The following is a 15,190-nucleotide window of genomic DNA, read 5'->3' on the forward strand; positions in this document are numbered from 1 at the left end:
ATTCGCATTCATCCACCCGCATACCATCCATACATCACTCATTTTGAATTTGGAAACCCGCCGTCCCATGTCATACCATCGCCCGCATACCATCCATACATCACTCATTTTGAATTTGGAAACCTGCCTAAATACTGACTCGCGCCTTTCTCTCCTATTTACTGCCCTCCACTTCCTCCCTGCTTTATCAGTCAATATCGTCTGAATGCTTTTGAAATTAGGAATTTTTGTCCGAATCTCTGCAATTTTCACACTGTACTCAGAATTCGGTGTCAACTGAAGGGAGTATCAATCTCTGTTTCGGCGATTCATACAAATTTGTGGCAAATCAGCAGATAAAGAAGTCAAAAAAATGGCAGTGAATACGCCTGTGTTCACAATAGCAGCTGCGGTTTCCGCAATTGGGGCTTTCTGCAGGTTCGAATCTCATCGCCTTCCATCAACATCAGATACGGATGGCCATCATGTAAGTATATGAAAAATTGCTTCTTCATCATTTTGGGTTCTGCAAAGAGGGGAGGGGTTACTGTTTCTTGGGGTTAGGGTTTCTAATTATGGTGGTTTTTGGGTTCACAGGATCAGAGTTACAGTCGGCAGGGCGGTGAATTAAATAGAAAAGCAAAGGAGGAACGGACGACAGTAAAGTTTGCCCCTGAATTTGACGGTCTCCACTGCTATGAGACGTTGGTTAGGTTCTGATTGCTGTGAGGATGAACTTAACCAACCAGCAAATTGAATTTCACTGATGTGATAAATTATGTAAAATATATTCATTTAAATTATATTTTTGGACAACTTTCCCTTCTTTGTATTTCCTGAACAATTTCTTTAATTTAATTCTTTCGATTATTTTTTAATGATTATCCCACAGTTTTAGCTCGCCAAAATTTGGGCATTCGAATTCTGCTAAAATCGCCCAAAATCGTGGATTCTAATGACACAAATTCAGAGGGCCATTAAAAACCTTTACAACACAGAATCTGTATCATGGAGTCGCAATGCTGGCAGTTTGTATTTTAAAATGCTTTTTATTTTTTGTGCATTTTTTTCACAATTTTTCCCCAGCGGTATAGTATGCAGAATTCGGTATATAATTTGCAGAATTGAAATGTTCAATGTTTTTGGTTTTTTTATCATTTTTTTTTCTCAATTGTGTCCCACATTTGATGGGATGATATTTTCCCAGCGGTATAATATGTAGAATTCTGTATATAATTTGGATAATTGAAGTGTTTTGATAGGATATTTTCCCAACTTTATAATATCTAGAATAATTTGGAGTTGGAGAATGGAAGTGTTTTAAGGAGTTATTGAAATTTTTAAAAAAATTGAATTCATTTATACATTTTAATAATTATAATTTTTAATAAAAAATTACAATTAACTGTTCCATAATTAAATTTTTAATAAAAATTATACCACCAAACAAATCCTCTACCAATTAACTACATTCTACAATTTACTCTAAACAAATCCTCTACCAATTAACTACATTCTACAATTTACTCTAAATTCTTATAGCTAAACCAAATTAACAATAAAATTAAAATTAACAATTTACTCTAAACAAATCCTCTACCAATTAACTACATTCTACAATTTACTCTAAATTCTTATAGCTAAACCAAATTAACAATAAAATTAAAATTAAAATCTCATTCTCAACACCTCCATGATTCTATTTTTCTATAACCAGAAAAACCGTAACAATAAAATTAAACTAAAAATAAAAAATATGATTCTGTTTTTTTGTATGACTAGAAAAACAGTAACAATAAAGTTAAAATTAAAATTAAAAAATTCTCGATTCCTTCTCATGGACAATTCCTTCATGAATCTTTTTTAATAACTATGAAAAAATAATATAATTATTTAAATGAATTCATTAAATTTGTTTTCATAATTTATTAAATTATATTTGTCTTCCAGCTACCAATGTAAATTAAATTTTTAAATCATCTATATTAAACAATAATCTATATTAAATAATCTAAATTTACTGTGATTTTCCAACTTATTTATAATGGAAAAAACTTGTTTGGTCTTATCATTCCTTATCAAATTACATAAATAAAAGAAAAAAAAGTTATTAATAATTAAAATACAATTGAGGTGAGGTCTTGTAATGTCTTGGTATGTAGATATTATGACTTTAAATTATTAAAAGATATTCCTAGAAGGTCATACTTAGTGAACACCCAAGTGGGTATGTACGTTGAGAGACAATGACTAAGGTGTCTATAAGTCATTGGTATCACCAACATTGTGCTATGATCTATTGAGAGATAGAGATGTCAATCAAGGCCTTGTTGTGGAAAAAAATGTTGGTTACTATGATTCTATAACAGATGGATTGCCAATCTAGTTTCTCTTATGTGAATTCTTCAAGATTGGAAAATAGCCAAACACCTTGTAATGTTATATGAATACCTCCCTAGTTACGAGGGAGTGTTGAAGGAAATGTAACTAGGTTCGGTCTTCATAATTATGATTTTGATATTTGTATTTATTCAATAAAATAAATATTATTTCTATAATATATGTCAATGAATTTATTGCTCATTGAAATAGGTCTAGCACATGTTACACTGCTATAGGTGAGTCAAAGAGTAAAAAGAATTATGTTGAAGACCTTAAGGGCATGTTACTATAGGTATACTTATGCCAAAAGAGACACCTCCAAGCAAATTCAAGTCTCCTCCAAGCATGCGCACATCTTCCGTATATGCCCAGTTTCCGTATATGCCCAGTTTCCGTATATGCACACATCTTCCGTATATGCCTAGTTTCCGTATATGCGCACATCTTCCGTATATGCCCACATCTTCCGTATATGCCCAATTTCCGTATATGCGCACATCTTCCGTATATGCCCAGTTTCCGTATATGCGCACATCTTCCGTATATGTCCAGTCTCCGTATATGCTCACATCTTCCGTATATGCCCAGTTTCTGTATATGCACACATCTTCCGTATATGCCCAGTTTCCGTATATGCGCACATCTTTCGTATATGCCCAGTTTCCGTATACGCCCAGTTTCCGTATATGCACACATCTTCCATATACGCCCAGTTTCCGTATATGCACACATCTTCCGTATATGCGCACATCTTCCATATATGCGCACATCTTCCGTATATGCCCAGTTTCCGTATATGCGCACATCTTCCGTATATGCCCAGTTTCCGTATATGCACACATCTTTCGTATATGCCCAGTTTCCATATATGCGCACATCTTCCGTATATGCCCAGTTTCCGTATATGCGCACATCTTCCGTATATGTCCAGTTTCCGTATATGCGCACATCTTCCGTATATGCCCAGTTTCCGTATATGCACACATCTTCCGTATATGTCCAGTTTCCGTATATGCGCACATCTTCCGTATATGCCCAGTTTCCGTATATGCCCACATCTTCCGTATATGCACACATCTTCCGTATATGCCCAGTTTCCGTATATGCGCACATCTTCCGTATATGCCCACATCTTCCGTATATGCCCAGTTTCCGTATATGCGCACATCTTCCGTATATGCCCAGTCTCCGTATATGCTCACATCTTCCGTATATGCCCAGTTTCCGTATATGCACACATCTTCCGTATATGCCCAGTTTCCGTATATGCGCACATCTTCCGTATATGCCCAGTTTCCGTATACGCCCAGTTTCCGTATATGCACACATCTTCCGTATACGCCCAGTTTCCGTATATGCACACATCTTCCTTATATGCGCACATCTTCCGTATATGCCCAGTTTCCGTATATGCGCGCATCTTCCGTATATGCCCAGTTTCCGTATATGCGCACATCTTCCGTATATGCCCAGTTTCCGTATATGCACACATCTTCCGTATATGCCCAGTTTCCGTATATCCGCACATCTTCCGTATATGCCCAGTTTCCATATATCCGCACATCTTCCGTATATGCCCAGTTTCCGTATATGCGCACATCTTTTGTATATGCCCAGTTTCCGTATATGCGCACATCTTCCGTATATGCCCAGTTTCCGTATATGCCCACATCTTCCGTATATGCCCAGTTTCCGTATATGCCCACATCTTCCGTATATGCCCAGTTTCCGTATATGCACACATCTTCCGTATATGCCCAGTTTCCATATATGCGCACATCTTCTGTATATGCCCAGTTTTCGTATATGCCCAGTTTCCCTATATGCACACATCTTCCGTATATGCCCAGTTTCCGTATATGCGCACATCTTCCGTATATGCCCAGTTTCCGTATATGCGCACATCTTCTGTATATGCCCAGTTTCCGTATATGCACACATCTTCCGTATATGCCCAGTTTCCATATATGCGCACATCTTCCGTATATGCCCAGTTTCCGTTACAGCACACATCTTCCATATATGCCATCTTCCGTATATGCGCACATCTTCTGTATATGCCCAGTTTCCGTATATGCACACATCTTCTGTATATGCCTAGTTTCCGTATATGCGCACATCTTCCATATATGCCCAGTTTCCGTATATGCACACATCTTCCGTATATGCCATCTTCCGTATATGCCCAGTTTCCGTATATGCGCAAATCTTCTGTATATGCCCAGTTTTCGTATATCCGCACATCTTCCGTATATGCCCAGTTTCCGTATATGCGCACATCTTCCGTATATGCCCAGTTTCCTTATATGCACACACCTTCCGTATATGCCCAGTTTCCGTATATGCACACATCTTCCGTATATGCCCAGTTTCCGTATATGCGCACATCTTCTGTATATGCCCAGTTTCCGTATATGCGCACATCTTCCGTATATGCCCAGTTTCCGTATATGCACACATCTTCCGTATATGCCCATTTTCCGTATATGCGCACATCTTCCGTATATGCCCAGTTTCCGTATATGCCCAGTTTCCGTATATGCACACATCTTCCGTATATGCCCAGTTTCCGTATATGCGCACACATCTTCCGTATATGCCCAGTTTCCGTATATGCACACATCTTCCGTATATGCCCACATCTTCCATATATGCCCAGTTTCCGTATATGCCCAGTTTCCGTATATGCGCACATCTTCCGTATATGCCCAGTTTCCATATATGCGCACATCTTCCGTATATGCCCAGTTTCCGTATATGCGCACATCTTCCCTATATGCCCGGTTTTCGTATATGCGCACATCTTCCGTATATGTACACATCTTCCGTATATGCCCAGGTTCCGTATATGCGCACATCTTCCGTATATGCACCATGTTCCTTTCACCATAAATCCGATGTATGATACTAATTACCAATTAGAATGATATCATAATAGTCAATTGATTCATATGCAACAAACACCATTAGCCTCTATCATGCAAAGCATAACTTATACTAGTTAATGATACCAATTCTCAATGCATAATCTCATACTCAAATATTGACTTGAGTATACTCCCCTTGTGGTCATGCTCCCTCTTTGTGTTAGGAATAAGACCTCTTTGTGTTAGGTCCCTTTTGTTGGCACCTTTCCTGTTATCCACCATAAGACCGAATCATGGCGAGCATTGGCTTAGGCCCTAGGCACTAAGCCCTTTTAAGTCCTATAGGAGGCGTTTTTCCTTTGTTAATGGCTCCACGTCATTGGTCACGTTTTTAGGCGAATGACCACCCATCAACCCAAAGGACGGAGCTCCCTATTTGATAGCCCCTTTGTTTATTATGTGTTTCACTCCTTCCTTTCTACGCGAAACAATCCAAGGAGCTAGTGCTTAGATGCTCCTAGAGCCTCTGCGACTCTTTTCTCTATGCCCAAGATATTATTTCTATGTGAAACAAGTCGAGGGTAGTGTCCAAGTGCTAAGCTCGAAACTCCCTTATCCATGCACTTCCCTCTTGTGCATGTTAACAAACTCATCGGGGTTTGCCTTCCGAGTTGACATGTCCCATGGGGACCGCCCGAAACGCTCCCCATTGGCCATCATTGTTGCATGTTGGGCACTTGCAAGTGGTCAACTTAATGCGTCGCCCCAGCATGCCTAAATACCAATGGGACAATCCCAATATCGAGGCAAAGGCAATGTTGGCTTCTCCACCACAAACAACCAGTGGACTGTCAAGAGCAAGAACACTGCGCACAGAATGAGGACCATGATGAGCTAATCCATCAGACCCTCCAACGCCAATTAGTAGGTCATGTACCAAGACAACGTAAGAAGCAACGCCACAATCACCAGAATGAAGAGCAAGTGAAACGAAAGCTGCCGCTGGTACCGCTTATCTCTCTTATCCGACGTTTGAGACATCCATGGCGAATTCGTGCACCACCAGAATGACGCTTCTCGGAGCTGATGTTAAACAGATAATACAAATATCAGTATTTAGGCGGGTTTCCAAATTCAAAATGAGTGATGTATGGATGGTATGCGGGCGATGGTATGACATGGGACGGAGGATGCTGGTAATACAAATATCAGTATTTAGGCGGGTTTCCAAATTCAAAATGAGTGATGTATGGATGGTACGCGGGTGGATGAATGCGAATGTGAATACATACAGAGACATCGACACATTCTTTTATTAATCGGAATCTGTTCGTCGGGAAATGGCGCACACGGGTTGACAGCCATAGCCGATGTCAGAACCCGTCTCCCAAGACTGTCGTCAGAGTCTCTTAAGAGTGCATTAACTTTTCTATGGGGTAAGAAATAGGAGTTCCCCGAAACTTAGTCTTCCTCTTTCCAACACTTTGCTCCCTAGCACTTCGTCCTTCTTCTGGCAACTGATAGTAGTCCTTGTTATGTTTCTTCTATAAGAGATATTCCTCTTTGCTCCTTGGTAGATTCCTTTACATATGAAGAGTACTTTATCCTTCCTCCAACCGAGCTCTTTCTTGAGATATAGTTTCAAGTTTGATATGACAATAGTGTATCACTATTTCTTCACGCGTGTGAGGGGATTCCTTCAAGACTCTTATGTGGAGGTCCTATTTTATTCTTCACTTGAGTGAGCTTCCTTTTCGCTTGAGTGAGAGGCCTTATAGGCCTACTTTACTAGCCCAACCAATGAGATATGTATGACTGTGGTGGAGGGCTTCTATGGCAACAGAGATACCTTCTTTATCTTCGCATGTGTGACTGCATATTTCCCTAGAAATAATCCTCTTAGGCTCGGTTGTGCACCCTTCTTCTTCGTTGCACTTGGAGAACCTTTCTTTGTCCTTCCTTCACCCTTTTCTTGACTTCCTACCTTCGTTGATTTCAAAGATGAAAGCTTGATGTTATGATGGAGTGGACAACCTCTATATATAGAGGATTGTCCCTCCTTTAGGCCGACTTGAAGAATGTAGGCCGACTTGACTTATTTGCTTTGGTAGGCTTCTTTTGATGGTGCCACATGCTTGGAGGAGACTTGACTTTGCTTGAAGGTGTCTTCTTTGACGTAAGTGTACCTGTAGTAACATGCCCTTAAGGTCCTCAACATAATTATTTTGACTCTTTGACCCTCCTATAACACTTTAACATTTGCTAGACCTATTTCAATGAGCAAGAAACTCATTGACATATATTATAAAAATAATATTTCTTTTCTTGAATAAATACAAGTATCAAAAGTGCATTTATGAACACTGAACTTAGTTACATTTCCTTCAACAGTTTGTCGCATTATGGTTTTGATGACGGGCCTTCAAGCCTTTTTATTTTATGCTTCTCAATTGGGGTTTTCTAACCCTCTTTGTAATGGGTTTTTACTGTAGACCTGTGTGTCTGTTATTTTTATAAGTCTATTCGAGCGTCACTAGGATTTACTTGCCAGTCACAATATCTTCCTGTGTCACTAGGATTTACTTACCAAGAGTATCTTCCGACTTGTTAACTGTCAGTCTGAGTATTTTTTGGCGCTAGTCGAATGATGAGTGGGTGCCTATTTTTGGGATATATCTGGTGCTCCCTACGAAATTTCTTTAACGGACCTGCCCGCCATGTATCTTGATATTAATCATATGTAATATGAGGATTTATGTGGCACATATGTTACATGCATGCTATATGTAAACATCTCTTTATTTAATAGAAAGTTGTTGATTTTTTTACCTGATTTCTTTTTTTCCTTAAAATAAAATTTAATAAATAAACCATAGATTAATTCAAAAATATATCAATTGGATTTATCTTTGAAAAATTTCAAACTTTCGAACTTAAAAATATGACTCCAAGTTTTCACTTTGGTCTAACCATTTGAGAAATGCACACCACTCTCATGGTGATCTCACACAAATTACCAAATATCTATCAATAAATTTAGTTAGTTTCTGAATCTTTCATGTGAATTTCCAAACTAGTGTTTACTAATGAAAAATGAATTTAGTTTTGAGTTCAGGAAAAACTTAAAAATATAAATTAACCCATAACAATTAAAGCGAAATTTGCATTCCATTCCCATGTATATAATAAAATTAACTGCAATTCTCACTCATCATTTTCTCCGAAATGGAGATATGACATTCCAAATAAATCTATCAGCGCTCTGTTTCTTCAATTCAGCGCAAGTTTTTGTAAGTTTTGCAGCCCTGCAAGAAGAGACCAAGGGTTGTCCCGATAGTTTACACTAGGCCATTCCAAAGAAAACTCTCGTCACTCCCGTTCTTTAATTCAACTCTGGGTTTTTTGTAAGCTTTTTGTTCCGATAGCTTACAACAGACCCTCAAAGGATTTCTTATGTAATTATATTACACAATATGGTATTCCTATGCCTTTAAATAGGCTACATTAAATGAGGGTCACTCCATGCAGGTGGGCGTAGGTTTACAAGTAAAGATTATTCTTGGGTGATGGGAGCATTCCCCTATATACATAGTCTCTCGTGTTTTTGATACACTCATAATCCGGATCACTTGACACTGGGTTTGATGTCTGTATATTGACATTTCCTGCTCATTTTCATGGCCAAGGATTTCTGATATGTCATATTTTCTCATTCGATGCCTTGTCTAATTTCTCTATATGGTTTCATTATTGGCCTTTGTTCTATTTTGTTGTTTTCGGATTTAATGTCTCATATAGTTCGATTTATGGACTTTTTTTGTTTCCTCTCGGAAACATTTGTCTTTACATTTCGTCTATGTTTCATGGTTTGCAGAATTGTGTCAGAGCAACATGTCTCACTTATATCATATATACATGTAACCCTTTTATTTAATATAACACTATTTTTTTATGTTTGAAAAAAAATTGGCTACATTAAAAAAGAATATTATTAAAAACACTATGGTTTATAAGAAGAGCTTCGGCGTAAATCACATATAGAAAGACCTTTGTCGACGCGTTTCGAACCAGCAAGTGTGGCTCATCGTCAGGACAAGTTGAAACAGATCCAGCTGACTATTTAACATGCAAAGCTGGATCTGTTTCTTCAACTTGTCCTGACGATGAGCCACACTTGCTGGTTCGAAACGCGTCGACAAAGGTCTTTCTATATGTGATTTACGCCGAAGCTCTTCTTATAACTGTTATGGATCATAGAAGTCTCAATTCAACAAACACTATGGTTTGTTAAAACCCTTAATTTAATATCTTTTAATAATTTAAAGTCAAAATATCTACATACCAAGACATTACAAGACTTCACCTCAATTGTATTTTAATTATTAATAACTTTTTTTTCTTTTTTCTTTTTTCTTTTATTTATGTAATTTGATAAGGAATGATAAGACCAAACAAGTTTTTTCCATTATAAATAAGTTGGAAAATCACAATAAATTTAGATTATTTAATATAGATTATTGTTTAATATAGATTATTGTTTAATATAGATGATTTAAAAATTTAATTTACATTGGTAGCTGGAAGACAAATATAATTTAATAAATTATGAAAACAAATTTAATGAATTCATTTAAATAATTATATTATTTTTTCATAGTTATTAAAAAAGATTCATGAAGGAATTGTCCATGAGAAGGAATCGAGAATTTTGTAATTTTAATTTTAACTTTATGGTTACTGTTTTTCTAGTCATACAAAAAAACAGAATCATATTTTTTATTTTTAGTTTAATTTTATTGTTACGGTTTTTCTGGTTATAGAAAAATAGAATCATGGAGGTGTTGAGAATGAGATTTTAATTTTAATTTTATTGTTAATTTGGTTTAGCTATAAGAAATTAGAGTAAATTGTAGAATGTAGTTAATTGGTAGAGGATTTGTTTAGAGTAAATTGTTAATTTTAATTTTATTGTTAATTTGGTTTAGCTATAAGAATTTAGAGTAAATTGTAGAATGTAGTTAATTGGTAGAGGATTTGTTTGGTGGTATAATTTTTATTAAAAATTTAATTATGGAACAGTTAATTGTAAATTTTTATTAAAAATTATAATTATTAAAATGTATAAATGAATTCAATTTTTTTAAAAATTTCAATAACTCCTTAAAACACTTCCATTCTCCAACTCCAAATTATTCTAGATATTATAAAGTTGGGAAAATATCCTATCAAAACACTTCAATTATCCAAATTATATACAGAATTCTGCATATTATACCGCTGGGAAAATATCATCCCATCAAATGTGGGACACGATTGAGAAAAAAAAAATGATAAAAAAACCAAAAACATTGAACATTTCAATTCTGCAAATTATATACCGAATTCTACATATTATACCGCTGGGGAAAAATTGTGAAAAAAATGCACAAAAAATAAAAAGCATTTTAAAATACAAACTGCCAGCATTGCGACTCCATGATACAGATTTTGTGCTGTAAAGGTTTTTAATGGCCCTCTGAATTTGTGTCATTAGAATCCACGATTTTGGGCGATTTTAGCAGAATTCGAATGCCCAAATTTTGGCGAGCTAAAACTGTGGGATAATCATTAAAAAATAATCGGAAGAATTAAATTAAAGAAATTGTTCAGGAAATACAAAGAAGGGAAAGTTGTCCAAAAATATAATTTAAATGAATATATTTTACATAATTTATCACATCAGTGAAATTCAATTTGCTGGCTGGTTAAGTTCATCCTCACAGCAATCAGAACCTAACCAACGTCTCATAGCAGTGGAGACCGTCAAATTCAGGGGCAAACTTTACTGTCGTCCATTCCTCCTTTGCTTTTCTATTTAATTCACCGCCCTGCCGACTATAACTCTGATCCTGTGAACCCAAAAACCACCATAATTAGAAACCCTAACCCCAAGAAACAGTAACCCCTCCCCTCTTTGCAGAACCCAAAATGATGAAGAAGCAATTTTTCATATACTTACATGATGGCCATCCGTATCTGATGTTGATGGAAGGCGATGAGATTCGAACCTGCAGAAAGCCCCAATTGCGGCAACCGCAGCTGCTATTGTGAACACAGGCGTATTCACTGCCATTTTTTTGACTTCTTTATCTGCTGATTTGCCACAAATTTGTATGAATCGCCGAAACAGATATTGATACTCCCTTCAGTTGACACCGAATTCTGAGTACAGTGTGAAAATTGCAGAGATTCGGACAGAAATTCCCGATTTCAAAAGCATTCAGACGATTTTGACTGATAAAGCAGGGAGGAAGTGGAGGGCAGTAAATAGGAGAGAAAGGCGCGAGTCAGTATTTAGGCGGGTTTCCAAATTCAAAATGAGTGATGTATGGATGGTATGCAGGCAATGGTATGACATGGGACGGCGGGTTTCCAAATTCAAAATGAGTGATGTATGGATGGTATGCGGGTGGATGAATGCGAATGCGAATACATACGGAATCAGAATTCGTTCGCCGGAGAAATGATGCACACCGCTGACCGCCAAAGCCGATGTCAGAACCCGCTTCCCAACACTATACTTAAGGTCTCTTAAGAGTGCATTTATAATGCTATAGTCCATGAAATAGCACTTGCCGAATTATGACAAGTTTCACATGTATATATATATATATATATATATATAGAGAGAGAGAGAGAGATATAATAACTGATTTGCCACCTTACGTGGGAAAACTTCAGTGTCCTTTATTGTTCACTAAATTATTTAATGTAGCAGACTCAATAAATCAATTAGTATCAAGATTCACCTATATTGGAAACTTGCTAATTGGCTGCATTATGTAATTTGCAATGAAGGCTGCCTGTAGAGGACAACTACTCAATGCTATATTTGCTAAATAAATTGAATGCTTTTGTGGCATGTCGCATAACAGATTAAGCCTTGCTCGGAACCCTTTTTTCATTAAAGCACAGTTGTAATCGTTAAATCCTAATTCGTAACTGACAGTGAGTCGTGACACCTGAATACCTAACTGCACCTATTATTGAACACAACCTGATTTCTTCAAATTCTTGGTTTTTTGCATTTTGTACTTTTGTAAGCTCCATGAGAACTTCCAAGGATTCGTCCTCAAAACCAAACTCGAGTGATAATCTAGTTAATACTATGTTTGTAAAATAATGTATGTAATCTAGTGACTACATTATCTCATTGACAAAAATCTCTATTAGCCTTCCTCGAGTTGTTCTACATTTGAAGAGTGTAGGATAGGGAAGCATTGACCGTGTGTTGTATTGGGTAAACATATACTCAAATAGACTTGAAGAGAATATGATAATGGGCATAATCTAATTTAATGTCACAGCCTAGCTAGGCCAACCTCAAATTGATGTTTGATCTACTAGACTCATTGAGATGGATTTATGTGTAAGACCTCTTTATGTGTGAGACATGAGAGCCTTCTCTAGAGCTATTAGACTATTTAGTTTTAGGAGGCATACACATCTTTCCTTATTTAGTTGTACCAAATTTACAAAAACTTGAAATAAGTTGTGGTGAAACACAAATTTACTTGCTTGTTTTTCTAAATTTGATGTTTTCTTTATTGGGTTCTATAAACTTATATTAGCATTTGATTTCTTTACCAGGGTATATAAATTTATAATTTTTATTCGCAAGAGAATTGGTTTATGGTGGATTTCAAAAGTTGGATTTTGCCTATTTGCAAATTTTCACCTTTTTCATTGTATTGACTTTACATGCTTGCACCTATAGTTGTGCTTGAATAGCATACTTTTGCATTGGATTTTGGAATTTAGTTTTATGTTTGGTAGTTATAGAGGTATAGGAAGATTCTAGGTTTGCGAAATTTGCAATTTCATTTATTACATTAAAAGTGCATATTAGTTATGCCACATTCCCAAAATGATGCATTTTGGGTCTTCTGAATTTTACCGAAATACATTGTTTTTTTTAGAATCGAAGTTTTATGTATTCTATTATGGTGATTTCGAATGATATTATATGGATTTCTTTATTGGGCCACAGTGAATTTATGTATCACTCTTAAGTTAACTTAATTGAGTTGTATTTAATTTAATTTGTGGACTTTGGGTGAATAATCACAAATAATATAATCAAAGTAAGAGGTTTAATCATGTTGACACATGGAGCGTTTGTGTTGCATTATTTAATTCCTCAAATAGGAAAGCTAATTTTGAAGCCTGCACTTTTCAATTTTGGAGATTCCAATTTTAAAATAATAATATATATTTATAAATAATATATTAAATATTAATATTTATTTAAAATTATTTACCTATATGTTAAATATATAGTTTATGTTGTTAATGTTTTTGTTAAATTAAAAATTTCATAAATAACTATTCAACTTAATATTGTTTTGGCTAATAAATATAGTTTGGATTTTACTACTAACAAATTTGTTTATTATTTAGTCATTATCATTTAAATGTATTGATTCTATACCGGTGAAATAATGATAAGAAAATAATGTTTTCATAAGATGATGAGTAGGTCGGTTTCCCGATTTTCTTCATCCAGGTATTATTAACCTCTTATATGATTTATTTAAAATTTTATTTGATTTTTTATTTTAATTTCAATTATTTGATCCTATAATATTGTAATTACTATACATTTCTCTATATTTTATATATAAAGCTCAATATTCACCTTAATGAGTTGTAAAACTTAATAGTCACTATAATGAGTTCTAAAGGACACCTTTAAATTTCCATATTTTGAAGTCTCTTATAATTTATAATTTAATAGTGTGAATTTGGTCTTTGACATGGATGGTATTACCAAATTGTTACAATCCGGGTTAAAGCTTGGATTATTAAAAGCCTTGATTTTTATACGATCTTTTCATTTTGTTTAACTTATTTTTTAAATGAAACTTATATTTTAACCATGAGATTTTAAAAAACATGAGATTGATACCTTTGTTTGAAGATGATTTTTTTTGGTAATTTATTAAGTTCGTGCCAGATTAATGTTTAAATATGTTTTTAATTGATGAATTGAAATTCATGTATATCTAATTAATTTGTTTTTATTATATAGGTATTATATATCAAAAATATCTTTAAAAAAAGGAATCAACTTTCTATTGAAAGGATTTTTGGATGGTCTACTACATCTCAAGTTCCGTGGCCTACACAAATTATCCAAAATTTAGTCCATTTACATGATGATAATGAATGTACTATTTGAACATTTACATAGTTCATGCACATTATGTTTTTTTGTTTGAAACTCATTTCACAAATAGTGTTCTTTTAATGAGATTGACATTAAAGTGACTTAAATGAAAAACATGATATGTGTATTTCAATTTCTATTTTGTTAAATTTTATTGTTTAATTTAGTTGCAACAATATCTCCATTTACTATTTTCATGAGAGTAATTATGAATATAATTTGTAGAAGTTAGATAAACCCAGTAAAAATTAATATTAAAAGTCATATGAAGGACAGTTTAAAAATAAAAACGTCATAGTTTTTTTTTTTGATGGGAAGGGGACGGGTCAAATTTAATCTCTCACTCCACATGAAGTGTCTATCCCTTGTATTTGCGTTATTTCCATTTTAAAGGAAAAAGAGCACAACATTTTCGCTTTTTAATTGTGTTTTTTTGGAATGTATTATACTCATAATAACGATAATGATATGTGATTGTATTTTTTTTTCTATATTTTGTCAATTTCACATATTTAAAAAGACTTTAATTAATAAATTTAATATTTAAATTTAAAAATCAATATATTTATGGCAACATATATAAATGTGTCTCTATAAACTAAATTTTAAACAAATTAATAAACTTACATCATTTTTCATATTTTGTCAATTTCATATATTTAAAAAAACTTTAATTAATAAATTTAATATTTAAATTTAAAAATCAATATATTTATAGTAACATATGCAAATGTATTTCTATAAACTAAATTTT

At 34.6% G+C, this 15,190-nt stretch overlaps 2 protein-coding genes across 2 annotated transcripts; one reads left to right on the forward strand and one right to left on the reverse strand.

Annotated features, from left to right (window-relative positions):
* Window positions 1-242: 242 nt before the first annotated feature.
* On the forward strand, window positions 243-733 carry LOC149148703 (uncharacterized). The gene is made up of 2 exons (XM_089437867.1): window positions 243-466; window positions 577-733. Exons 1-2 carry the CDS (start codon window positions 353-355, stop codon window positions 697-699), a joined length of 237 nt encoding a protein of 78 aa, XP_089293993.1. The 5' UTR covers window positions 243-352; the 3' UTR covers window positions 700-733.
* Window positions 734-10,908: 10,175 nt separating this feature from the next.
* Window positions 10,909-11,486, reverse strand: LOC149148704 (uncharacterized). The gene is made up of 2 exons (XM_089445853.1): window positions 11,227-11,486; window positions 10,909-11,116 (listed from the first exon to the last, which is right to left on the reverse strand). Exons 1-2 carry the CDS (start codon window positions 11,338-11,340, stop codon window positions 10,994-10,996), a joined length of 237 nt encoding a protein of 78 aa, XP_089301979.1. The 5' UTR covers window positions 11,341-11,486; the 3' UTR covers window positions 10,909-10,993.
* Window positions 11,487-15,190: the final 3,704 nt, after the last annotated feature.

Source organism: Pinus tabuliformis, chromosome 9 (assembly GCF_031772625.1).
Source record: "Pinus tabuliformis cultivar Carrire ecotype Pingquan chromosome 9, CPIR1, whole genome shotgun sequence".
NCBI classification, from domain to species: Eukaryota; Viridiplantae; Streptophyta; class Pinopsida; order Pinales; family Pinaceae; genus Pinus; species Pinus tabuliformis.